Source organism: Pavona decussata, unplaced genomic scaffold (genome assembly GCF_977016875.1).
Source record: "Pavona decussata unplaced genomic scaffold, jaPavDecu1.1 SCAFFOLD_184, whole genome shotgun sequence".
Lineage (NCBI taxonomy): Eukaryota > Metazoa > Cnidaria > Anthozoa > Scleractinia > Agariciidae > Pavona > Pavona decussata.
In genome coordinates this window covers 2,525,149-2,539,655 of record NW_028145593.1, presented here as the reverse complement: position 1 = coordinate 2,539,655, position 14,507 = coordinate 2,525,149, and the positions used below count along the sequence as shown (strand labels likewise).

Sequence of the window (14,507 nt, the reverse complement as noted above, 5' to 3'; positions counted from 1 at the left end):
TGGCGGGAGCATGCCCGTGTACCTCCCTAGCGAACGCCCCACGGAATAAACATCTTCGTCCGATGCTTTTCAGGATATAGATCTTTTTTCTTCTCAATGGAGTTCAATAACCACATAAATAGTTCAGAAACCACACATCAGTTCAGTGACAGTAGACCTCAATATTAGAAGATTTTCTTCACTCTACAATTCAATAGTTCAATAACCACACAACATAAACAGCCGCACTTTGGATAAGATTTCACAAAAACACACTTTTTTGCTGATTAGATCCTTCACTACAAGATCGCTGTTACTTTTATTTCATTGCGGTGGTCCTTGCAAACACAGTTAAAGTACTTATTTGCACGCATGTGATATGATTTTGATTCTGAATGGCCAGTGAAGTTAAGCGGGGTTTTGAAACGGAGGATTGAGCACGCTCAAGGTGTTCATTTCAGTTGTGTTCTGCGAGGAAGGAATGGTTATCGAACAAGGACCACAATTCGTTTCTTCGCTATAACGTACCATGAAACCATCTCTAGCGACGTTGGCGACGATACTTAAATTGTTCCGGCCAACATGTTGGCCATAGATGATGTTTGACCTTCCACGTATTCCAATTCGCCTCAATACCTGCTTTACCCCGGTTCGGAAGTGTCTTTTACGGACGGAATAGATAATCGGGTTACACAGCGAGTTGGCAATGAAAATACAAGACGTGACCAGAACAACCTCGGATGGAACTTTAACACTGCCAATGAACTGACGGCAAATCGTCACGGCCCAGCCAGGAAGAAAGCACAGCAAAAACGCGGCAATGATAATTCCGACATCAACAGCTGCCCTTAGCTCGATTCTTTGTCTAGGCGGTTGCAGTTGCTGAGAGTGGGCTCTGTTTTCCATTAGGCTGCCTATAGCTTTCGCTTGGTGTTTCGCCTTCTTGTAAACAGACCAGTTTAGACAAATGATGACCGCAAATGGCAAGATGAAGCCGATAAACATGAAGAATGCCAACCTTGATGAAGAGTACACATCTCGAGCCTCTCGGGCGTCCTCGCAGAAAAACACTTCTGGGTTGTAAACGAATGGACTTCCATAACCAAGAAATGGACCGATCGCAAAAGGAATCGGGATGATCCATATGAGGAAGACAGAAAGAACTTTGGATCTGGTCATTGTGCCATGATACGTCAGAGGAGATTTGACGATCGCCCTGTGTCGATCATACGACACCGATATGAGATGAGCAACCGTGTTAATGTAGAAGTACCTTGCAAAGAACGGATTGAGATGGCACATTGTATCGCCGTACAACCATCTTTGTTCTACTATGCTTGCGATGCGGAATGAATTAACGAGGATTAAAAACATGAAGTCTGACGCTGCCAGGCTGGCGAGGAGAATGTACCGAAACACGTGAAATCTTTCTTCCAAGAAGATCGTTAAAATTACCAGCAAGTTTCCCGGAAGGCCGATAATGTCGACGATTACTAGGAACGCGGCAATTATTTGAGACCACACCATGATAAAATGTTCAAAACTTAACCGGCCTTAACACGTTAAATCTGGTTGCCAAGGAGATCCTCAAAATTACCACCAAGTTTCCTGGAAGGCCCCGATACTGTCGACGATTACTAGGAACGCAGCAATTATTTGAGACCATACCATGGTGAAATTTTCAAAACTTAACCGACCTTCGATGAAATCATGCTCGTTTTAGAGCTTTCTCAGTGTTATATGCGGGGAAGCATATATTGTAGCAATTTATCCCAAAATTCGTTTTACAGTTTATTTCTTTTGAGATATTGAAAGCGGTAATCTTTGTACGGAAATGTGAAAAAAGCAAAGTGGCAACTAAAAGCACTTAATTTTTAGAGGAATAATATATAACAAAATACAATCGCCAGAGATTCGCAATCGGTGTGTGTAAAATTTAAAAAAAAATCGCTAATCTCTTTTGCATAAAAATCAGTCCAAAATTCAGACAGAAAAAGTTTGTTTCAAAACATGAAAATCCCGAATAATCCCCTCAAAAGATAATTTATTTTGTTCATGTTTCGCCAGATGTGATGAACGAGTAAAATTTCAGACCACTAAAACACTTTTATGATATAACACAAATTTGTTTAGCCGGTAATTTCCAATTTGTCCAATAAAGTTAAAAAATGCCAACTTTAACCCTTAATCGACAGCTAAATTTGTACCCTTTTAAATTAAGAACTTTTAATTGAAAGCTTTTGCCATTTAATACAGATTTCGCGGCAAATCAATGACTAAATTTCTTTCATATAAAAATGTTGAGCGAAATTTCTCAGCAATTAATGGCGAAATTTGTTGCACGTAATGTGGGATTCAATATAGATTTCGCCGTACATCAATGGCTAAATCTCTTTCCCGAGATATGTTGAGCGTAATTATCCCAGAGATTAATGGCGAAATTTGTTGCACACAATGTGGGATCATTGGGTCAGTTTAGACGGTGTTTAACCAAACCACGTTCTAAGCCATTTTCAATTTTCCCAACAGTCATATCAAAACATCGTCTGATGCTGCTGACGGTAACAAGAAGGCTTGCATCCCAGACTAGAAAACTATTTATCTACTTAAAATAAGACACTTACAAACAGATTTGGAGGCCCAGTGATTGTCTTAAGCCGAGGCCTAAGTTAGACTTTGTTTAAATAACTGGCCCATTAAGTTTACAGGAATTACAGCAGAGTGGATAAGATGAAGGCTAAAGAACAAAATGAACCCGCCGAAAGACAATAGACGCCTTAAGAAGGAGAAGAACTAAAACTTCAACGGTTGTCTGTGGGAGTATCGAGCAACGCGAAAACGGATGACAAGAATTGGACCTCTTGAATTTGTTCCATTTGACGAAGATGAAGAGATGTCGACGGTTGCAAACATCAAAAGCACACGTGAAAGATACTTCATCCTCAAAATCGGGAAAAACCTAGTCTGATGTTCTTGCGAGAGACAAGGGTCCTTCCTGCAAAGCAGTGTCCCAAATACAAGTGAATGATGTGCCGCTAGCACTGATAAGGACACAAATGATGGCTCAGAGAATTAACTCTGCAGTGTATATTAAACTTCCTAGCACTTTAACATACACTGCCGAGTAAATTATCTGATCCACCATTTGAGATGTTATTGCTAGCAGCACAACCTTCATTTGTATCCTTCACATTTACATTGCCGTGGCCGTAATTACCACCTTTATCACCCACGACTTGCTCCCGTCTGCCCTCGTAGCTCAGTCGGTAGAGCCACGTTCAATCAAATCCAGAGGTCGTGGGTTCAATTACCACCGAGGCCGGAGATTGTTCTTTGCCTCGTGTGATATCCTATTTCCTTACTAGGGCAACGCTCAATGGGAAATTCATGGGTCCACTCATTTGTGTCCCAAATACCCGATTTGAAATTGGTGTACATACCGGTACGTTTCATTCTGCAGATGGAGGCAGACGTTCAAGAAAGCGAAAGGTACCGGTACTGCATTCCTGGATAACGTGTTCGCCCGGCCTCAGACTAAGACTTTCTCCCATCTCGAAAAAACTCAAGTCAAGTCCAAGCAAACTTATCTCGCAAAAAGATAAACAACCCAGGGTGCCTACACCAAGTAAATATTATCCCCGTCAGTAACTTGTCTATTTCCGAGATGATGGCCAAAAGTTCCCACAGCTGTGGAGGTTTGTAAGCAGAAACCACTCGTACCTCAAAACATCCAGAATTTACCAATAATACGGCGTAGGGGCGTCATCATCATCATTCATTTATACGCATAACGCCTAAGAGCTAGTAGCTTGTTCATATTGCATACATGTCAAATGAATATCGAACTCACTTGCTTTTATTTCATTCTGGGTTTGACTTTTTTTTATTTAAAAATCAAATTCTATTTCAAAAAGTTCATATTTCATTTTTGGGGTGTTAAAAAATGAAAAAAATGGTATTGACAGCAAAGTGTTAGCCACCATAAATCCGATGATAATCAACCAACGTGTGTACGGCTGGCTTCCTTTCCTAGGAAAGAGTGCTACCCAATCCCTCTTATTTTCGCGCCGCGTCTGTTTTGTTTCGATTCGCAATTTTCACGACAAGCTAAAGGCACGAAAGTTAATTCACACAAAGAAACGGTACAAAAATCCCCGTCTTAAATTTCTCAACACAAGGAAGTTAAGTTGTTGTTTTTTTCTTATTATCATTAAAAGTTTAAGAAAAACAACAACAGTTTTGATTTTTGAAAACATGTTTGGACAGCTCCTCTGTCATCTTGTCACTTGACAGACGAGCTGTCGAAACATGTTTTCAAAAATCAAAACTGTTGTCGTTTTTCTTAAACTTTTAATCTCCATACTGCTTCTTCTTATCTGTTATCATATATTACTATTTAAAAAAAAAAAAAAAATTTTTTTGATAAAGATTATCGCATTTTTTGTGCAAAAGGCCACCGACTGTTCTACAAACACACTCCACGTAAAACAAATAAAAATGAATAAAATGCAAAGGGGTTGATCTTTCCGTCTCTGAAGTTGACCAGCTATCAGTTCGTTAGTATCTCATTCAGGTTTGGTTTTCCCGCCGATCACCTTCTTCCTCTGACGAACCATGTGAAAGTAAAGCTGTGGGAAGACTGCGAATGAAAAAAATCAAATGTCGAGAAATGAGCGGTACACTTCACGGAAATAAGAATTTGTGAGAAATCTTTACACATGTTGTACCACACAGTAGAATACGCAATGAGTAGTCACCATTAAGGATCGTTTACACATGCAATTTTTGATTTTAAAACGTTTGCCGCACTTCAATTTTTTCTCGTCCAAGGCTGCTACTTCAAATCACACGTGTAAACCAGCCGGTGCCTACTTTTGATATTGCGCATACGTTTTGTGCATCTCGAGATGGTCCTAGAAAGTCGGGATTCTTAACAGCGATGCCTGCTGAAACGGAGATATTTTTGCGCGGTTTATGACTACGCGGGAAAAGCAGATCTCGGCAAGGGTTATTGGAATCCGAATAGAAAATTGGAGGTAACAATGCATTTTTCAGAGATACTTAAGCTTCAATTTAAGAAAAAAAATTATTTTGGCGCTTTTTAGAATTATTGCTGCCTTATTATTTCTAAAAAATAAGTGGTTACCCCCAATTTTCAATAGCCCTTGCTAAGATTTGCTTTTCCCACATAGTCATAATAGGCACCGTCCTTAATGCGATTTCAGTGCGATATACCAGTTGCTCTTCTGATAAATTCTGGAAATTTGTATCAAGTTGCGCCGCTAGTTCACACACGCGATTCAATGCTTCAAAAGTTGCATAAAAAGTGCGACGAAAATTGTACAAAAACCACACATATTTGTAAACGGGCCTTTAACGGCCGTTACCATCCACTTCATACGAATATTGGTCTCTTCTGGACCCTATAGGCATACTCTTTCACGACGGCGCTCTCTGGAGACGTTTGCCTCAGTTAAAAACGGATCTTAAACGGGCGTTTTGGTGGCCTTCAACCCACTTCGTTTCCAGGATTTTTCCGTTGTAAAGCTTTCCCCGCCCCTTCCAATTTACAAGGAATAACCGTGGGAACGAGGTTTGCCTTCGACCACAATACCGTTAGGCAATTTTCAACCAATTACAGTCAACTCCCTTTATTACGGACACCCTCGGGACCGCGAGTTAGTGTCCTTAATAGCGAGAGTCCGTAACAGCGGGAATTTATTTCAGTCAAACGTCTTAAATTTATTTTTGCTGAGGATTTAGCTGCTGTCGGTATTATCGGGGTGTCCGTGATAGCGAAGTGTCCGCAAGGCGAGAGTTGACTGCACGTCTTTGTATAACAAAAACGGCAAAACAAAAAAACGATTCATTAATAGTTTACCCCAATAATGATCAAGATGAACTTTAGCCTCCTACACAGAAGCAACCTCGTTCCCAGGGCCGTGGGAAGGAGTGCGTGACGGCTAGTTACGTCACGCAATCCTCCTCGTGGGAAGTATTGCGTGACGTCACGAGCAAAGAACCTCTGCCTACTGACGAGGCTAGATGAACACTTTCACTACTCACTTGGAATGTAGGACAACATCACCATAATTAAGAACAGATGAAAATCAAATCCAAAATTGAAGACATTCGGCATGGATAGACTGTACAGGCCAGATTTGGAAACATGGCGAAGTGAAGAGTATATTGCCACCAGTTCACCCTTGATTACCAAGAAAGAAAGACAGAAAAAAATAAATAAATACATAAATTAATGTCAGACCAGAAAGTCAAAGACTCTCTCCATCCAATATACAGTTGTCCATTGAGTCGTATAGTACAACAGTATGGACACGGTGTTTTAGCTTTCGAGTCTGTGAGTAGAATTCACTTAATACATGTGCAATACATTAAACCAAACTTTCCAGAAATTTTGGTAAAAAGAATGAGAAGAGATTCGGTAAAGAACGTCCACCTTTCAAGGTGCATCACTCTTTCGGACCGGTCTCATAGGACATTTCCATTTGACAAAATTCAGTTTCTAGTGCCTCCCTTCTCATATTTTCTTGTCAAAGTTGCCTGAATGGATCAGCTCGGTCCTACTGAAAAGGTGTCTGAAGTAATATATCAAACACGAGAAGGCGTGTTTCATCAGATATCCAAACACTGAGAAGTAGGTTGAAAAAACGAGGCGCAGCCGAGTTTTATTAAACGACTTCGAGGTGTTTGGATATCTGATGAAACACACTTACGAGTGTTTGATATGGCTTTTCAAATGATCACTAATTCTTGGAGAAATTCAAGGCTAAAGTTGGCAAAATTTTATGGTAATTAGGAACACATATCCAAACCACGGTCACAGTAGTGATTTTCTTTGCTTTTTCTTGATGCATTGTTAATGAGCTTGAGAAGCGTTGGCCATGTTCCATTTGCCACCGTACAATTTCAGAAATTGCGTCCGGAAATCTTGGTTGAAAAGATCGCGTCCAGAGTGATCATTTCTATAAGCAGTCTGATTGAACACTTTTATGCATAGTGAACTTTAAAATGCAACACAGTAGACTTTTTAATAAAACAACATGGTAGACTTGACAACAGAACAACAACTCACAATATGACCAGCTCCCAGTTGGCTTGATAGCTCAGTTGGTAGAGCACTGCACCGGCATCGCAAAGGTCATGGGTTTGAATCCCGTTCAAGCCTGAATTATGTCCAGGCTTTCTTTTCGCAACTACTTAAGTTGCGTAGTAATTGAGAGGATCTTTTTTTTTTTTTTGCTATTTAAAATAGATATGATGGCAAAACATATGAAACGTAGTTCTTATTTTAAAGCCCTGGTCAAACGGCGCATGATAGTCGATGATAGTTGATGATAATCAAAACTATCATCAACTATTATCAACTATCAAGCGGGTGGTCAAACGGCTCAAAGAATCTCGTGATAGCTGACGATAGTTTGCCATGAGCTTCTTGTGTAGGCACCTGCCGAGTTTAAACATCGCAAACAAAACTTCGCATGCATGAATTTTTCGCAGCGAAAGTGAGCAGCAGCCTGCTTCGCTTTCCTTCAGTTGTTGGAAGAACTAACGGAAAATAAATCTATAAAAGCGCTGGTGGACAAAACGGCTGACCGAAAAACTATTATCGACTATCATGCGCGTGGTCAAAAGGGGAAAACTATCATCAACTATCATGAAGAATTTGAACACGCTCAAAGTGAATGGTAGTTGATGATAGTCGATGATAGCGCATGATAGTTGGTGGTCAAATGAGCGCGTGCGTTTTAACTACATGTATCATCGACTATCATCAACTATCACTGACTACTGTATCATTCGCCGTTTGACCAGGGCTTAACGTTTCAATCTTTTGCAAGCTAATAAAGTGAAATGCTTATTATCAATATTTCGCTTACCGTTACACCAACAGGATAGAGGACGAAAAAGAAGGTGTATCTGTAATACAAATCCCCATAAATATAATTACATTAATAACAACCTTTATTTACCATTGGCAGTGTTTATAGCACAAGTGCTAGTGGGGCCGAGCATTAAACTTCACAAAGAAATGATTTAAATTGAAAATAACATGGTTAAAAATCCCAGCTGGCAGGAGGCAGACCAGCTGGCTATTTACTATATTTACAAGCACGGTCAAGAAGTTGAACTCAGGGCTACTGAGAAACAACTCCAGCTAGCAGTCAGAGCGGGACTTGAACCCGGGGCACCCAGATTTCAAGTGCGGCGTCCTAACTGCTTTGCCGCACTGCCTCAAACAGTGCTTTCAGAACCCAACGGAGACCCTTTTGCAAAGGTGTAAAATTAATACTTATTTTGGTAACCAGGCTCACAAACGGTAGCCTCCCTCGCAAACACTCTTTTGGCTCATCACGAAAGATTACGCAACAAGCAAAAATAGTATTTTGCGAGGGTTACTATACAAGCGCAGGCCAAAATGGTAGCTTTAGTCGCAGTTCATGGTAGCACAGGCAGTACCTAAGAACGTGAATCGCTTCTTGTATCTACCATGACAGTGCCCCGCAAACCAAATGTTTACAGTGTTTGAAATAGTGACAAACTGAAAGTTTAAAGACACTTTTGAGTCCTCAGCTCCTATGACAATAAACTCGCAACTTTAAAAAGTTACTAGAGAGTAAAAATACAAACCTGCACCACTGAATACAATACGGAAGTTTGTTAATCAGAGAGAATGCATAGAAAGAGTAGCGGATAACTTCAGTGACGGACCATGCTAAGACAAAGGCAGTTACGCCAGGACTGTCTTGAATCTAACCACAAAAAAATGTAAAAAAAAAGCGTGTTAAAAACATTACTTTTACTCTGCCAGCGGAGTGTTTCTTCTTGGTAAGTTTTGTAGCATGTATGCTGTCGTTCACGTTTCTGGTATTTCACGTAGTTGACTTGTTTAGCGTATGAAATACCAGAGATGTCAACGACTTCGCACATGCTAGAAAAACTTGCCAAAAGAAACCCTCTGCTAGCAGGGTATGGTAATTTTAATTAAAATGATTAACTAAATAATCAGTAATTAAAATTACTGATAATGATGATGATGATGATGATGATGATGATAAAAGGGGTGAACATAGGTTTGTCGATCAGCAGATCTGGGCAAAAAAATTGTTCAGACCACTGATTCAAGGATTCTGCAAATGCAGTAAATAGCAGATTTTTATACTATTTTTGGACTGGATCTCAAATTTATTTTATTCTTCTTCTGGTTATATCGTGGACTTCATCTTTCATTGTTCTTAGGCTTTTTTGTAAGTAGCTTTTACTCCAGACTGTTGCTTCCAGTTATGGTTGCAAGCACCTGCGAAAGCCTGCAACTTGAGTGCGATGGGAGACTTGCTGACATTTAAAACCAATTTATGATGGCTGGGAACATACTGGAGAAACTGACAAACTGTTGATGGGTACATATACTTTCTCATTTTGATGAATTCTCCTCCACCAAAGCTGGGATGTTTTTGGTGGACTAATTAGAGGTTATGCAGATTCTGATTATGGCAAAAATATTTGCAGATCAATGGATTTGATTTTCACGGATTGGCGGATTAACACACCCTTATTCACCTCATTGTGATTGTATAGCTTTTTTACTTCCCTGTTTTGTGCGGTGCCTACTACTTTCCATTAAGCATCTGTTAATTCTTTTGTATTTAGTTCACAAAGTTATGCTTTTTGTCTAAATTGTTATTGACTATTGTGTTCCTTTCACATACTAAACCTTATTTACTTTGGGGCACCTACTTGATTAGTTCCACAAACTATTTGGGTGTCCCAAACTCCACACAATTAACATTGTATTAAAACTATTTTGCTTCCTTCTTGTCCTTTTTCACTTTTCACTCTATCTATCGTTAATAACAATGGGCTCCTTTCGATATATTATGATTCAACAGGACACAAACAAAGAAAACTAAATAATCATGATTATTCATTTCTGTTGTTTGTCACCTTTGGACCTTGGTATCAAGTTGAACTTTTAATGTTTCGAAAGGAGCCTATTAATAATAATTATTGTGAATTATTTTGATTTTTACTATGAAGACTATTTATTGTACTAGTTACTGGTACACATGTACGTGTAATTTAAATTGAAAAAAATTATTACAACATAATTTCAATCTGTAAACATATTTGTGTGAGTTGAATAAAATTGACTTGAAAATTGATTTGACTTGGTTGATTGTCTTCCCAGCTTAAGTACACTGTACATGTTATAAAGGTGGTGGTAAGTTATTACTGGCGTGTACTAATAATATTATTATATCTGGTTCCTTTATTCAGTGACTTGAGAATGAAAGTATAGGGAGTAATTGCCTTACCTCACCAGGACAGAATGCTACTAGCGTATCACAGGACTACACATACAGACTTTTGCCAGGTTAGTTTTGGGGAACAAAAAGAAAGGTTTTTCACCTGTGACGAGGTTACACATAACACAAGCTTGAATGCGCAGCATGATGTACATAGTAAGGTACAATTTAGCCTACAAGACCAGGAATATTTAACTGCGTTTATTTTAAAACAAAAGCAGGAAAATAATCTGTTCTTATGGGCTTAAAGAACAACTAATCATTAACAAATGTTTTTTTTTTTCTATTACAACAATTAAAAGGACACATCCCTTATCTGGGATCCAAAGATACTAAGTTTACTGGCCCCCTTGATGACAATCATCCCTTCACCTCCCCCCTCACTCTACCACACACCACCCCACTCACCTGAGGCACACTATGAGCGATAGCCCAAGTCACAAAGAGTCTTGAGGCTACTTGAAATGCTGTCAAAACAACAGAAGATGGCACCAAACCTAAGAAATTACAGAGACATAAATTTGTTACACAGTCATATATACATGTAAGTACTGAACAATAATTATTTCAGAAACACGGCACTAATAGCAGCCTCCTATACACTAAATACAGATGATCTTTGCACTCATCATGTATTCCTGTCCCCCACAAACAAGGAATGTGTGATGAGCCCAAAGAGCATCTGCATACATGTAGTTGATTTAAACGATACCAAGTTTGGGATGTGAGTGCAGAAACTCAAAAATCGATTATAAAGTGTCAAACTCACAGAACTTGGAAATGATTAAATGAATAGAGTTTCAGTCTATTCTGCAGACTACCATAATATATTCCTTATTCTGTTTAATCCTGCACCGCACTTTCACCTTAAACATGGTACCATACTGCACATGCATGCAGAAACTGAATGATGGGATGTAGGTCCAGACAATGCGGTGGGAAAGAAATCTGTGTCCTTCAAGACAATGGTGCCATGATTGATGAATGTTGCTTGAACAATCACTTGTCTGTAATAATGTCAGTGAAACCATATACACATTTAGACTGAAGCTATGTTGTTCACTTAAGTACTGTTAATTTCACGAAAACATAAAGGAGGTCTCACTTACGGGTTGTGGGAAGGCAATGGCAGGAGGGATTAATGGGTACATAAATGTCTCTACGCTCAAAATAATGTTACTTACCGACTGCACAGTGTAATACCTAAGAAAAATTTAAAAAAAGAGATATACATGCAGTCAATTCTTTTAAGTCCATTAAAATCAATTCAATGAATGCTAGTAATTTCCAATAAAAGTCCAAATATAAACATCCATCCCACCCTCCATCTCTTAGACACTATCAAATCCTTCTGACAATTATGCACCCCCTCCACCCAATTCAACAGTCCCCATGGAGAATTAAGGACGGTGCCTATCATTACTACTGAGCATACGTTCTGCGCATCTTGAGATACTCGGGTTTCCTATGGGTGGAGCCTACTAATACAGGGATATTTTTCCATGGTTTAAAACTATGCTGAGAACCAGAACTAAGCAAGTGCTTTTGGTATCCATAAAGAAAATTGGGGGTAACCATGCACTTTTCAGAGATAATTAATCTTCAATTTAGGGAAAAAAGCCATACATTGCTTTATATTTAAGCGCTTTTTAGAATATATTATTGTGCTTAATTATCTCTAAAAAATTCATGGTTACCCCTATTTTTTTTTTTTTTTTTGGATTCCAATAGCCCCTCCCAAGACCTGCTTTTCCCACATAGTCATAAACTATGCGAAAATAACTCTGTATTAGGAGGTACTGTCCTTAAGCATTAGCTGGTTTAAGCTGGTAGCTTAAAGGTGATATTACATGGGACGATTTTTAGCACATTATTGTTGCCTTAAAAATTGTTATCGTGTACTGTAACAGTGCACAGACAACTTTCAACAAAGCAGTTGTGTTGCAGCATCACTCTGCAATTTTTTTATCTGCAGTCTTGAAAACCATGCAATGCATTGCAGCAAAAAGTTTCATGTAAAAGTTGTTCACACGCTATGCTGCGTTAAAAATCATGGTTAAAGGTTGTGACTCCTGTAACACCACATTAAGTGTTTGAAGATGTTTTCATTGGCAAGCCCAACCAACCCAGGCTTAATATTCAGAGGATAACCTGCTATAATAACCATTATAATTACAACTAAATCATTGTATATATGCAATTGCAGGGATTTGATTGGCTAATAGCTGCCATGGTATATGACCCATAATTTATGTCTTCAGGTTGTTCTTGCATTTAGCAATATCAGCAACATCTTGCAATATTTCTATTGTAATTGTTTTTAATTAAACAATTAATCCACTAGCGCTTGTTGGATTTATGAGATGATAAATATAGCCCCATTAGCTATCTGTCTCATATCCAACACATGCTCATGGAATAATTGTTAATTATTTACCTCAAGTATAGCTGCTGATTGAAAGATCTTCAGTGGTTTCTCTACTGTGTCATAAAGTCCTATATGGGTTTTCTTCTTTGCTAAGTGCTGCACTGAGAGGGCAAGAATGAAGGTCCACCTAAAATATGGTAAAATCTTTAGCCCTTTAACCTATTGTAATGAATGTATTTATATATTGCTCATATCACACAGTCTTGTCATGGTTTACAATTTTTCGTGGGGTGAGATTGGACATCACTGGCACCTGGTACATTAATGCATGTCATAAGAATAGAAAATTTGAAAAAAAAAGGTTTCTAACATTACATTATATTTTACCCATTACAAAGGTTTATTACTTTCTTGTTGGCATCCCGCTGCCCTTTGAATTTAACCCTCTTGGATTCTCCTTTTGTTGCTTGACATTAATTCTACACTAGAGTAAATTTTAGCATCCCAAATTTATTTGACAGTGACTGAAGTGGGCATTCGCTCTGTCTTGCATGTTCTAAGCCAGACAACAAAACTCCTCAAACTGCAAACTAAAAAGCTAGCTTGGTCGATGCTGGGCTGTGGGCCCAGAATGCCTTGTTTCTCTAATTAGTTTAAACAAACCAAGCAGGAAGACGGTAGATGAGATTGCAAATCTACAGCAAGAACGAGCATGATATAGTCAGATCGAAATATTTCTGGAACAAACAACAGGATTACAAACATTTAGAGAAACAACTATATCTTAAATGCAAGTAGTCATTTTGTGTTTAAAAATAGTTGGCGTATATACCTGTAGGCAGTTAATAGGCGTACCTATCTTTTTCACTGAAGTAATCCTACATATAGCGCAACCATTTCAATGAAAGCCTAGGACGACGCCGGGCATGTTGTCTCTGTTGCGGTTTCATTCAAGCAGGGATAATCTGGGCTGATGAGAAAATAACTAAACCCCGATCGTTTGAGGTCTTCTCGCACATGAAAGTCACGCTTTAGAGAGCATGAACGCGTGACTACTGTCCGAATCACTGCACAGTGTCAGTAGAGTTAAAGGATTTATCAATCGCGATATATCTATGATTCTGTTAAAGTAAGAACTATCAGACTGAAAAATCTGATTGATCTGGAGGTGACCTTTCTAGCAGCATCGCCAGTTATTCTGTCCAATCCGGCCAAACATATAATCAAAATTAAAAAGCATTCGAGACCGTCTACGCACAGCAGACTACGAGTGACTGGCTCAAAGCTTGCAGAGCCGTCCTCCCAAATCAGGGATTGAAAAGCACTTTTTCAGAAATCCATTCACAGAAGAGATGTCTAGATATCACAAGGCATGTGAAAATGTGAAAATTACGACTTACCCAAATGTAAGAACGACATTGTATAAGACGAGATAAATTTTCCCCACAGCAGCCATGTTGCAGAAGAAAAAGAAAGAAAACTGGTGCCTAGTTAACCTTCCCCTCTCCTGCACGTGCGAACGAAGAACTATTATGGACTGTATACTCAACTGTGGACCGCGGACTACGGACTTACGGACTCACTGTAAAATAAAAATTTGGAATAAAAGGGGGACAACGGACTACAGAATGCGGCTACAATGTGGAATAGGTCAAATTATGGGTAGCGATGAAAATAGGAGCACTTAATTAAATTTTTATTTCGTCTATTTTACGTTCTGAATTACAGAGTTCCCACCTGCAAGCAGAACAAGAATTGTCGCAAAAGGAATTATACACTTTTCAAAGAAAAAACAACAACAACCACAAAATAAAAAGAACTGCGATACATTACCA

The 14,507-nt window shown here is 38.9% G+C and overlaps 2 protein-coding genes across 3 annotated transcripts; both read right to left on the bottom strand.

Moving 5' to 3' along the window:
• Positions 1 to 203: 203 nt before the first annotated feature.
• LOC146462944 (trace amine-associated receptor 8b-like) lies at positions 204 to 1,704 on the bottom strand. Its single transcript, XM_085085219.1, has one exon. The coding sequence runs from the start codon at positions 1,504 to 1,506 to the stop codon at positions 388 to 390; it is 1,119 nt and encodes a 372-aa protein (XP_084941345.1). The 5' UTR covers positions 1,507 to 1,704; the 3' UTR covers positions 204 to 387.
• A 2,109-nt stretch (positions 1,705 to 3,813) lies between these two features.
• On the bottom strand, positions 3,814 to 14,189 carry LOC146462943 (very-long-chain (3R)-3-hydroxyacyl-CoA dehydratase 2-like). 2 transcript variants are annotated; one of them, XM_085085166.1, is made up of 8 exons: positions 14,073 to 14,189; positions 12,742 to 12,859; positions 11,489 to 11,507; positions 10,713 to 10,801; positions 8,629 to 8,750; positions 7,878 to 7,917; positions 6,046 to 6,184; positions 3,814 to 4,618 (listed from the first exon to the last, which is right to left on the bottom strand). In XM_085085166.1, exons 1-8 carry the CDS (start codon positions 14,126 to 14,128, stop codon positions 4,545 to 4,547), a joined length of 657 nt encoding a protein of 218 aa, XP_084941292.1. In that variant the 5' UTR covers positions 14,129 to 14,189; the 3' UTR covers positions 3,814 to 4,544. The 2 variants fall into 2 exon arrangements, with proteins under 2 accessions (XP_084941292.1, XP_084941293.1); XM_085085167.1 differs by having other exon boundaries at positions 12,742 to 12,833; positions 14,073 to 14,128.
• Between the last annotated feature and the right edge of the window lie 318 nt (positions 14,190 to 14,507).